Here is a 12,919-nt window from a genome sequence, read left to right on the forward strand (position 1 = left end):
GAGTATGTACCGTGTACCTGGTGGGTGGTGTTCTCACTTGTGATGACAGTGTCGATGTCGATGATCTGGCATGTCTTGTAGAGATTGCAATGGCAGCGGTTGAGTGGTGTTGAGGTCACTGTTCTCCTGAAGGCTGGGTAGTTTTGTACTCAATGGTCTGTTTGCGGTAAGGTGGTTGTTTGAAGGCAATTAGTGGAGGTGTGGGATGGCCTTGGCAAGATGTTCATTATGATCAATGACACGTCGAAGACTCCGAAGAAAATGTCGTAGTTTCTCCGCTCCATGCAAGTACTGGATGATGAAATGTATTCTGTCCCATGTTCATCTTCTGAGTAGGTCGGTATGGTTTTTCACTGTGGCGAGTCGGAACCGTTGATTGATGAATCGAGCACCATATCCTGTTTTTTCTAGGGCGTCTTTCAGCGTATATAGGTGTCTGTTGCATTCCTTCTCGTCTGAGCAGATCTGTGCATACGGTGGGGTCTTGTCCATAGGGGATGGCTTCTTTAACGTGTTTAGGGTGGAGCATCATGAGGTTATCAGTGGGCTTGCGGTAGAGTGAAGTGCTGAGGTGTCTGCGCTTGATGGAGATGCGTGTGTCCAAGAATACAACCACATCTGGAGAGTAGTCCATGGTGAGTCAGATGGTGGGATGGAACGTGTTGATGCCATCATGTAGTTGTTTCAGTGATTCTTTGCAATGAGTACAAAGGAAAAAAATGTCAACAATATACCTAGTGTATAGTATTGGTTGAAGAGGTCTTATTCGAACTTGTGCATGAAGATGTTGGCTTATTGAGGTGCGATAAGCCATGGCTGTTCTGTATGTCTGGATGAACAACTGGTTGTCGAAGGTGAGGACGTTATGGTTCAGAATGAAGCAGATAAGTTGTAGGATTGATTCTGGAGATTGGCAGTTGTCGGTTGTACTGAGGCTGTTGCATAAATGCCGTCGTCATGGGGGGTGCTGGTGTAGAGTGCTGAGATATCCATTGTGACGAGGAATGTTCCTGGTTCAACTGGTCCATGGGTACTGAGTTTCAGATGAGGAGGACCATGACAAACTCCTACAGAAGCTGAAAGACACCCTCCGAAGAATGGGATATGGCGCTCGACTCATCGATCAAGAATTGCGACGCGACACAGTGGAAAAAACGCCCTGACCTCCTCAGAAGACAAACACTTCCAGTAATTTTCCTGGAGTGGAGAAATTATGACATCTTCTTCTCAGCCTGTCAACAATGACGATGAACATCTCGTTGCGGCCATCCCCACACCTCCACTATTTGCCTTCATTCAACCGCCTAACCTCAAACAGACCATTGTTCACAGCAAATTACCTAGCCATCATGACACCACACAATCCCGCCGCAGTTACCTCAGCAAGACATGCTAGATCATCGACATGGGCACTACCATCACAAGTGAGAACACCACCCACCAGGTACACGGGACATACTCGTGCGCTCGGCCAATGTTGTCTATCTCATACTCTGCAGGAGAGAATGTCCTGAGGTGTGGTACATCGGCAAGACCATGCAATGGATGAACAGACACCATGCAAGAATCGCCAGGCAGGAGAGTTCCCTTCCAGTCGGAGAACACTTCAGCAGTTAAAGACATTCAGCCTCTGATCGTTGGGTAAACATTCTGCAAGGTGGCTTTGAAGACACACAACAATCGCCGAGCAGAAACTGGCAGCCAAGTTGCGCATGCATGAGATTGCCCTCAATCAGGATCATGCCAAATTATATGTACCCCCCACCATACTGCCCGGGTTTGCAGAATCCTCCTAACTGTCTTGGCTTGACACAATTCACGCCTCAATTACTTATGATTGTCACTCACTCCACTCACTTTGTTTACTGTAAAGACTCCAATTCCAACTATTCTTCACATTCCAGCCTGTAATTATCTTGCAATTGTGCCTCTCCTTTTTAAGCTGTGATTGTGAACCTGCCTCACTTCACCTGATGAAGGTGCAGCACTCAGAAAGCTTGTGATTTCAAATAAACTGGTTGGACTTTAACCTGGTGTTGTGAGACTTCTTAATGTGCTCACCATTCTTGACCTTGTTAATTACATTTTGAACTAATCTAGAAGTTCTCCTTTCCTGCTGCCACTGAGATGTGAGTCCTTCTGGAAGTTGAAGGAAGATGTGCGTCAGTTTCTGTAAGCAATAACAAACAAACCATCATGCTGGCAAAGAATGACCTTCGCATGGCCAACACTTGACCAACCATGTGAAGGCAAACATCGTTCATGAATGCCATGCAATATTTTGACAGATTCAAGGAAGTCGACAACCCCAAGGAACATTATTGCCCTGAATGAAGAGCAGAATTGCCCTTGGAAGGAAGAAGACAAAGAATCTGATGTGTACCCGGAGCCTGATTACCAGGATTATGGGGACCAGTATTATGAGTACTTTGATGAGAAGGAAGGCGAGGACTACTTGAGCACGATGTATCCAGTGAAAGATGAGAATTTGGAGAACTCCAGAGATGAGGTGGAATCTGAAGCTGTTTCCAAATCGCAACAAGCCAACACTGATCCCTCCAGAGGTATGTATACCCTATTGAGCAATGTGCTTAGTATGTTGCCTGATCAAAGGTTGTATTTTGTTTCCTGCACAGATATTTAGTCTTGTTGCCTAGCAGGTAAACTTCAGCTATTGAAGTAACTGTGTGAAGAACATTTTCCTTTCTTCATTCTTCATAATGAACTTCTGAAATGCATTCTTCATTTAAGTTTATGATTTCATTACAAATGATGAACAGATGAAATTCGCAAAGAATGAAAATGCCACGTTCAGTGCAACAAGCTAATGTACATTTATGTTGTGTTAATTCCTGTCTATGGCTGGCTCTTCATTTTTTCTCCCTCGTGTGCTTCATCTGATGCTAGTTCTTGATTGTGATGCAGTTTCTTTCCCCTCTGTCTGTGCCATCTACTCCTAAACATTTTTTTAAAAACAAGTTGCTCTTTAGAAATGTCAACATGTTAAATTGTGAAAATTACAAATGCTTCAATAAAATATTTTCTAAAAAAAAAAACAAGTTGCTCGATGTTCCCTGGGGATATAGAAACCTTTAACAGAATGAATCTCCTTTCTGAGAGCATGCTTCATCCACACCACTGCAGAAGAACATTCCTACTCTTTCTCCCCTGCGTGTGTACTTGGTTTGGAACCAGCGGAAGAACTGGGACAATGCCAACACTCTTATTAACCATTCGAGCTCAACTGAGTCAAATGCTGCCCAAGGTACATCTGCACTGCTCAACTTCAGCCACTGTACCTGAAAACCTTCAGAGCGGTCTGCCAGTTCACGGTCTGCTTCTAAAATAGGTGAAGGTGAAGTTGAACATTACCTCTGAGTATACATAGACAAAGCATTCAACATGCGTAATCCATGCAGAATAACATCAACAAAACCAATGATCCTGAGCTGAACTTCCAACTCCATATCCTCGCCAGCATACTTCACTTGTATAACATTGCGTGTCCATGCCCCTGCCCCAGCCCCCTGCTGAAACCCTCACCCAGGTCTTGGTTACCTCCAGACTTGATTATTTCAGTACGCACCTATCCAGCTTGCCATCTTCTATCCCCCATAAACCTGAGCTCATCGGAAACTGTTGCTTATATTCTAAACCTCACCCAGCATCCATCATGATCTGTCTCCTTGTTTCTCTCGCCTCCACCAATGTGTTCATCCAATTCTAGCCTCTCTTGTACATCATTTGCTTTCTTTGTTTCACTGTGGTCATGCTTCATCCATCCAGTCAATCTCTGGAATTAACTCCTTCAATTTCTCAATTTTTCTCTCCTTTGACCATGATTTTAGTTGCCTCTCCTGTCATAATATCTCCTTCCTTGACTAGCTGCCAGTTTTTGATGTGTTACGCTCCTGTGAAGGACTCTAAAATGTGACTCATTAAAATGCTGCATAAATGCAAGTTGTTGGTGATTTTAGAAAAGGCTGCATAACCTAAGATATGCAAACTCTATTTTATAACTCATCGCAAAACTTGTGTAACTGTACAGACAATACATAATGAGCAATTAAACGGGTATCAGTACATCAAAGAGCGTCGGAATGGTTTGTCAAGCGTAGATCATCTGACTAATGTAATTTTTTAGAGTAGGGTTTTTCAAATGGGAGGCATGGTAGCACAGTGGTTAGCACTGTTGCTTCACAGCTCCAGGGTCTCAGGTTCGATTCCCGGCTTGGGTAACTGTCTGTGTGGAGTCTGCACGTTCTGCCTGTGTCTGCGTAGGGTTTCCTGCCACAAGTCCCGAAAGATGTGCTGTTGTGTAATTTTGACATTTTGAACTCTCCCTCTATGTACCTGAACAGGCTCTGGAATGTGGCGACTCGGGGCTTTTCACAGTAACTTCATTGCAGTGTTGATGTATGCTTACTTGTGACAATAAAGATTATTATTATTAATAAACTGCGGGTCGAGTGCGGATGTCGGATGGGTTGTGGCGTTCCCAATTGCGGGGGAAACGCTGAACAGCCGCAACCGGCTTTTAAGTTGAGAATGTCGGCCGCAAGTTGCTTTTGAATGGAACAATGTGGCCTTCCGGCCAGAAGAGGCGAAAGAGAGTAGGTCACGTGCCCGGCAGCTACACTGACATCATGCTTTTGGTGCAAAATCATGGAGGAGAGATTCCATTTTCTAACTGCGAGCAACCAAGGCAACAGCTGTGAAGAATTGAAGATGGATCATTTTGCTATAAGGAAAAGATGGTCAGACACAAACATCTCTTTCTAGGTGTAGAAGAGATGTTTACAGTTGTCTTCATAAGGGTTTTAAATAATTAATCTGATTTCCCAGGCCAAAGGAAAGTTGAAAAGCTAGTAAACTGGGGAAGGTCTTAAAGTGTCCCCTGTATCCATTTACTTTTCAGATCAGGTTTGGGAATTGAAGTTAATTGGTTGGAATCTCTACCTCTGTTGCGTGTGCCAACCTCTGCATTGGTGACCGCTCTGTCCTCGGTCACCTCCATCACTTCCAGGGCCCGTTTCTCAAAGATGTGAGGATTCGCAGAGGTTAAGTTTAATTCTCCTCACTGTTCCTGCTTTTATCTGAGGTGTGAGATTTCTTGGGGGGCTTCCACTGACTTATGGCTATGTGACCCTCCAACTCTTACTCAAGATGCCACTGGAGCATGGCGACTCTTCTGCGAGCTCTCTCACCCAGACCGTTTTCTTTTATCTCTTATCACTTTTATCTCTTATCACCGTTCTGACTTACAAAAACTCTTACTCTGTTGATTATTCTTTTTTTGTCTATGTACGTACTGTGTACGTTCCCTCGGCCGCAGAAAAATACTTTTCACTGTATTTCGGTACATGAGACAATAAATCAAATCGCATCAATCAATCCTCTTGAGCTCCTCATTGTTGTGAGCAGGTCAAATCAAGCATGGGGTCTCACTGCTTTCTTACTCAGTGACTCCACAATTAGTCTTTGGACTCATCTACTGCTTAGTACCAACTGCTGGCAGCTTTCTCTCTCTGCCTGTTTCCAAGCTGTTCATAAAACTGCTTGTGTCTGTGAGAAAAAATGCAGCTAAATCCAACCAGCTCGCAATCTACCTCAATGGCAAAGTGTCATCCACTGGGCCGCATCCGGAGGACCTGTGAGTTGTTAATGCCGTACACATCCATCCATCCCGCCCACTGACCACATGTCCATTCTCAGCAAGTCTTCCAGCCAAGAGCGCCGGCACATCTGGGGTGGCTCCTCCCCTGCCTGCCATGACACCACCTCAGATGAGAGCTCCGAGGATGCCATGATCGACACATCACCGCTGTCATCCCCAACCTCCACCAGCGCAGATGCATGCACCTTGATGGGAAACATTAGTGGTGGTCAGGCTTCTGGGGCACAATCTGGTGAGCACCACACAACTCACCCAGCGAGTTGGCCATTCTGCTGAGGCTCTCAGCCACGGCTGTCACCGACTGCACGACGCCTTGGACACCTTCACTAATGCTGCTGAAGTCATGCGCCAGGCTCTCCACTGTGGTTGGCACTCTAGCAGTGTTTGCGGATCACTGAGGGTGCCAGGGACGTGGGGGTGGGGTAAGAGTGGGGCAGCACCATTGGGGGAGTGGAGCACTGTTGAACACCTATCGCACATTAAAAACCCTTCACGACAACCCGTATGATGCCTCCGTCACTTTGTTCCACAATGCAGGTCAACCCCTGAACCCGTGGCCCATCTCTCTTTGCATTCCACCCCCCCTTCACCGGACACACTGCATGCAGGTGATGGGTGTGAGTGACCACTCAGCAGACAGGAAGGGGTCAGATTATGACATAGATTGAGGAATGTCGGTGCTCAGCTCTCTGCGGGTTATCATTACCATCCTGCCTTCGACCGTGACCTGCTGACGGTGCCGACTCAGTTCCAGCACCCTGGAGTGATGTTACACATATCCTAGGAGGGTGGGAGTGGTGGTGGTGGTGGCGGGGGGAGAGAGGGGAGAAAGGTAGCGATGATGGACCAGGCCATATCCTAAGTGAAGCAGTTGAGATTGAGGTGGCCCTGCCCCTCTGGTGGTTCCTCCCTGGGTTCGTCCTCCAGCCCTGGCTGGTCCGGCGCCTAATCCTCGATCTCCTCCTCCTCGGAGGTGGGCACATGGTCTTCATTCCCAATCTCCAGCATGTTGTCCCGCTACTGTGCCAGGTTGTGGAGGATACAGCAGACCACCACCAAGCAGGCAACCCTTCAGGCCATGTGTTCAGGGCAGCACTAAAGCAGTCGAGGCATCGGAACTGCATTTTGAGCAATCCGATGCACCGCTCAATGGCGGCCCGGGTGGCTACATGGGCCTCATTGTATCGGGTCTCTGTTGTGGACTCCAGCCTCCATACTGGCATCATTAGCCAGGTCCTCAGCAGGGTACCCGTATCCCCCAAGAACCAGCAAGCCGCCCATCCTGGGGTGGTCCTCTAAGAGGCCGGGGATGTCTGACTGCCCCAGGATGGAGTGATCTGCATTTGGCGGTCACACACGAGCTGTATGTTCAGGTAGTGGAATTTCTTCCTGATAACATAGGGCACTCCCAGATGGCCCGGTGAGCGCAGGCAACATTCATGCAGTCTATCGGCCACTGGACCTGGGCCATCCCGATGATGGTGGAGAATCCTGCTGGCCAGGCATCTCGCTGGGCTTGATACGTGTCAAAGTTTATATAGTTTTCCGCTCGGGCAAGCAGGGCATCCAATACCTGTCGGATGCACCTGTGGGCTGTGGGCTGCGAGATGCCACAAGGCCCCTGCTCTAGCCCTGGAAGTATCCCGAGGCGTAGAAGCTCAGGGCTGTGGTGATCTTGACAGCCACTGTGAGCGTGTGTCGTCCTCATCCACGTGGTGCCAAGTCCGCGAGGACATGGCACAGGTGCTGCACCATCTCCTTATTAAGGCAGAGCCTCCTATGGCAGGCGCGGTTCATTATTTGTTCAAATGACCAGCGATGTCTGTACACCCTAGGCCGTCACAGGTCTTCCCCTTTGGGTTCCTCCCTGGCCTGATGGACGGCTGGGTCCTCAGGGTGTGGGGCGGGCCCTTGCATGTGGGCCGCTGCCTTCGAGCATCTGAAAAGCTGCTGCTGCGGCCGCCTCCAGCGCCTGGCCGCCCGGCCTACCAGCAGCACCACTAGGGCCTGTTCTGCAGGATCCAAAATACCATCAGGCCCCAGACACCCGCACATAGCTTCATCTGGACCAGGTGCTGGTCCCCTCCCTGTTGCACTCCCCCACCCTCTAGCCATGGACATGTCCCATCTCCTGGGTGTTCGGATGTTGGCTGCTGCGTGGGTGGTATTGCCTCCCGCAGTGTTCAGGCACAGTGTCCAGGCATCGCAGTCTGATTGGGATGCTAGGCAATGACTCCCACATGCTACATGACCTGCCCACCCATGGGAATCCACTTGGAATGTGTGAAGTGCTCACTTAACCACGATTGTCAATTCTCTATTAGCAATAGCCTTCAGCCGCACGGCCAGAGCCCTCAGAAGTCGTTGGGGTTTATGGGTGGTTAGTGGGAAGACAGGCCCACTCCCCTCGCGCTGAGGCGGCATGCTCAGTTTGCTTTGCCTGTGATCATAGATGGCTACTCAGCTCCTAGGCTCTCCACAGAAGCCCTTCCTCCAGATTCACTTTTTAAAAAAGGAGTGCTAATCAGCACCAGCGTGACCACTTGCTGGGGAGGCCGTTGGATATGGGGTCGCTCCAGTTGATTGTATAGTGCTTAAGTGGTGATAATTGGTTTCTCGCCATGCTGCGGCAGGATCCCTTGCCTAGGGAAGCGGGCCGGTTGCATCGCAAACTGTTTGCGCGGTTCTGGCTTTCGGCCTCTCGCTATTCGCTGGCTTGGTTTCACTCGGATGAGAGCATAACGAGGCCTGAGAATTGCTCCTATAAGTTGAATCGTGGAATGGACGTTCGAGGTTGTATGGCTTCTACTATTTCTATCAAACTGAATCATTTCCTTACTTATTTTCAGTTGGTTCATATTTAATGATCGTACGACATCTGAAATCCCATTTTCTGTTTGGGGAAATTGATATCTTTTTAAAATATTTTTTTATTATATTAAAGTTTTGCTAAGTTTTTCATAAATAATAATAATCCTAACGCAGCAAAATAGAGTGAACATTAACATAGTGCAAAAAGAGAATATACAATAGCAATTGACTAAACGTGACCCCACGTACCTCAGTCTTCCCACACCCTCCCAACGGAGCACTCACCCCCACTCCCCTACGGGTCGCTGCTGCTGTTTTAATTTTCCCTGCGAAGCCATCGGACGGTATTATGCCCCCGCTCAACAGCAGCAGCTCTGTACACTTGGCAAAATTATTTGCACACACAAGTAGGCATCTGTTTGTGGTGTTGTCGTCCCTTGCTTCTCCCAGACGGAGTTTGCTGCCGTTGTCGTCTCGTTCTGCTTCTGCGCAGTTCCGCTTCTGCGGCCCTCCCGTCTTCCCCGTTTTCTCTGTTCCTGTGGACGTTAAGTTTGTTAACGTTTCCCTGCCTCCCCCTCCCTGGCTCTCCTCTATTGTTCCGTCTTTTCCCTCGACCCCCCCGTGGCTCGCCTTTCCTGCCTCTTAGATTTAGCTGTCTGTGTCGTCGTCGTCGTCCCCCGCCCCCCTCCCTGTCTATCTCTCACTCTCATGCTTTGGCTACTCTCCCCTGTTTCTTGGCTACCTGGCTATTCTTCTGCTTGTTTGTTGGCCACAAACCGGTCCCGGAACAATTGGGTGAATGGCTCCCACGTTCTGTGGAAGCCGTCGTCTGACCCTCGGATGGCGAATTTGATTTTCTCCATTTGGAGAGATTCCGCGAGGTCGGACAGCCAGTCTGCAGCTTTGGGTGGTGCTGCTGACCGCCAGCTGAACAGGATTCTACGGCGGGCGATCAGGGAGGCAAAGGCAAGGGCGTCCGCCCTCTTCCCCAGGAATAGATCTGGCTGGTCTGAAACCCCGAAGACCGCCACTTTCGGGAATGGCTCCACCCTCACCCCCACCACCTTGGACATTGCCTCGAAGAAGGCTGTCCAGTATGCTACAAGTCTGGGGCAGGACCAGAACATGTGGGCGGGGTTGGCTGGGCATCCTTGGCACCGCTCACATCTATCCTCCACCTCCGGGAAGAACCTACTCATACGGGTTCTTGTTCAGTGGGCTCTATGTACCACTTTTAGTTGCGTCAGGCTGAGCCTTGCTGATTCCTCCAAGGGAATGCTTTCCATTGGAAGCCATTGTTTAATATAGTTTGGATTATAGAAAGGGGGCAGTTGAGTGTTAGATCCCAATAATTCATTTCATTTTATTAAATTGTGCAACTTGCCCTCAAAAATAGATACTTCACAATTGTTAGTGACACATTGGTTATGTTATTGATCCACATCTATTCATTCTTTGCCTATTAGCTCTTGCTGTTGCAATTTCTGGAGGAATTTGTGCTATCATTGGCGTGGGGCTGATTGCAACACTTTTAGTCTGTTACTTTGTGAAGAAGAAGCAAGCCGTACCCAAGTTTTTGGTGAGTTTGCACTTTTTTATCCTTGAGAAGACAACCAATTTAATTGTATTTAAACGTGAGTAAAGCCAAAATAACAGGAACAGAATATCATACACTGTGAATTGCTAATTCAGATTTTATTGACTGTTGTGCAAATGTGCCTTTAATGGTCCAGATAAATTAGTATCTTGTGCAATAAGATTATGCATGGACAGGCCATCTCAGAGCAGGCAGATTGCTGTAGGACCAGCAAAGTGGTTATAGGTCAGTGATTTTGGTTTATATGTAGACCGCAAGATTAAGAAGATTGTGAAGAATTTTTAACATTGGCTGTGTTACTGATGGTAAGGAAGAAAGCTGCAGAATGCAGGAAGATATCAATGGACTCGTCAGGTGGGCAGTAAAGTGGCAAGATTGAAGTAAATCCAGCGAAGTGTGAAGTGATGCATTTGGGACGGACAAACATGGCAAGGAAACGCAATAAATTGTAGGCTACTGTGAGGTGTAGTGGAATGGAGGGATCTTAGTGAGCATATCTACAAATCCTTGAAGTTAACAGGACAGGTAGATAAGGTGGTTAACATGATTGGTATTTCCAGCTGTACTTTATGCCCCATCTTTACTTTTGTTTGCCTAAATAAATCTTTGTTGTTTAATCTTCTAGGGATTCCTGAGGATGTTGTAGAAGGCTATGTAGAACTGTATAAAACACTAGTTAGGCTACAGCTAGAGTACTGCTACAAGGATACAGAAGCAAACTACTACAGTTGCTAATGATCTGAAATAAAAGCAGAAAATATTCAGCAGGACTGGAAGATGTAATGAAAGATCATCAACTTGAAACATTAATTCTATTTCTCTTCCCACAGATGCTGTAACATCTGTTGATTATTTCCAGCACTTTCTGTTTTTATTTCAGATTTCTGAGTGTTCCTTGGAACCAAAAACTTTATCTATGAGGAAAGATTGATTAGATTGGGATTGTTTCCTTTGAAACAAAGGGAGCTGGGGGTCGGAGGAGGTTGGATTTCATTGAGTAAAAATTAAGAGGGGCCTAGAGAGAACGGGAGTATGCATGAGTGAGAGAGCAGCCTGGAACCTACCCCTGAAAAGGATGATGGGGACAGAAGCACTCATCACAAGTACATTTGAAATGCGGTGTCCTACAAGGTGACCAAACAAGAGCTGGACAGTACAATTAAGTTGGAGAACACTTTTTTTCAGTTTGCACAGACAAAATGGGACTAATGATCACCCATGCTTTGAATTTTCTATATTTCTGTTTAAACTGAGATGGCATGATTAGAGGAAAACTAAAAACATGAGGTTAAGTTCATAGAGATCCGAAATGTAAATTAAGAAAATTTTGCAGTGGGGGTAGAGAATAAAATCAGAAGGACAATTTGCACATGGGGAAAGAATTAAGTAACGATAGAGAGAGTTTAACAAAATTAGAGAAGTGTTTTATTTTACAAATGCTGCAGATAACGTTATAATGCATATACTAAAATACATAGTTTGGTTAAAATACAGCAGATGAATGGCCAGTTTGTGTTGTAATTTCTAAATATTTGTAAATAATATGATAAGCATTTTATTTCAGAAGTACAATGTACTTTGAATGGAGGAGATGAATCTAACACCTTGTTGCCCAACTCACTTAAATGTAATGTTGTCATTGAATTTCTAGGTTCATCGCTTTATGGGTGGAAAACCATATACCAATGTAAACATGCAAACCGAGGAAAGCAACATAAGTGTAGTGACAGCATCGGAGAAGGTGTCTAATATTTGTGAAGTTGACCAGAGTGATCAGACACCAGTGGAAATGATGAAAGATTCTTCAGACATCGTTGTTGCTGACCCAGTCACTGTTGATCCGGATGACAGTAAACCAGTAAATGCTGACTTGAATGACTCGTACGCACCTAAAATTGATGTCAGTGAGACAGAGCAAAAGAGTGTTGGTGAGAACAATATTGAAGAAAGCAGTGATCTGGAGAAAACTCACGATTTGTGCAAGATTGATTCTGACATTGTAAAACAAATCTGTGCTGATAACTGGGGCTACGACAAACCTCAAGTTCCACTTGTGCTTTAAATAATTGTACAGATTCAGTGAACTAATATATGCTATCCTTATGCCACACACAATCCTGAACTGGAAATATATCACTGTGCGTCGCTGTCATTGGAAGAAATCTTGGGAACTTCCTCCCTAGGAACACTGTGGCTGGTCCTGCAGCAGTCCATATGCTAATACCACCTTCTCATGGGCAATTAAGGATGGGCAGTAAATTATGGCCTAGCCAATGAAGCACATGTCCCATGAACAAATACATTTTCAAAATCCTCCCTTGATGGTGCCTGGCATCTTGTTACTTATTACTAAGCATTATTCTCGCTGAACACATTGGGAAACTGTTTTGTAGCAAGACGGGTGTGATGCCTGTTCTAAACATTTTGAACCTTGCCAATGCTTGAGTGACAGCCTGTTTAGCAATGATAACTGACTATCCAGCATAACAATTGTAGATTAAAGGCTTAACACCCACAAAGAATTCAATGTAATTGAAAGCTCTGTTCTATAATTATGATTGAATGTTTTACTGTTTCGGGGGTTAGTCAACAGGGAATTTATTCCACCTAACAATCGCTTCTCGGCCTTTTGGCTAAGATGAGTGTGAGGTCAGGTGTAATGCCTGGATCTGATATGTCTCTCTTGTGGGGACCATGAATTGGATTCAATGTAGACCATAAGACATAGGAACAGAATTAGGCCACTCAGCCCATCGAGTCTGCTCCTCCATTTAAGCATGGCTAATATTTTCTCATACCCATTCTCCTGCCTTCTCCCCATAACCCCTGATCCC

At 46.3% G+C, this 12,919-nt stretch overlaps 1 protein-coding gene across 2 annotated transcripts in view; it reads left to right on the forward strand.

Moving 5' to 3' along the window:
* The window catches only part of LOC140410892 (interferon gamma receptor 1-like), an 81,681-nt gene extending 69,074 nt beyond the window's left edge, over positions 1–12,607 (forward strand). Inside the window, exons 6-8 of one of the 2 annotated variants that reach the window (XM_072499663.1) lie at positions 2,289–2,564; positions 9,955–10,067; positions 11,737–12,607. In XM_072499663.1, coding sequence (XP_072355764.1) covers positions 2,289–2,564; positions 9,955–10,067; positions 11,737–12,147 — 800 coding nt within the window. In that variant the 3' untranslated portion in view covers positions 12,148–12,607. The remainder of the gene's footprint in view (positions 1–2,288; positions 2,565–9,954; positions 10,068–11,736) is intronic. The other variant, XM_072499664.1, reaches the window with a different exon arrangement.
* Positions 12,608–12,919: the final 312 nt, after the last annotated feature.

The sequence above is a fragment of the Scyliorhinus torazame genome, chromosome 4 (assembly GCF_047496885.1).
Source record: "Scyliorhinus torazame isolate Kashiwa2021f chromosome 4, sScyTor2.1, whole genome shotgun sequence".
NCBI lineage: Eukaryota > Metazoa > Chordata > Chondrichthyes > Carcharhiniformes > Scyliorhinidae > Scyliorhinus > Scyliorhinus torazame.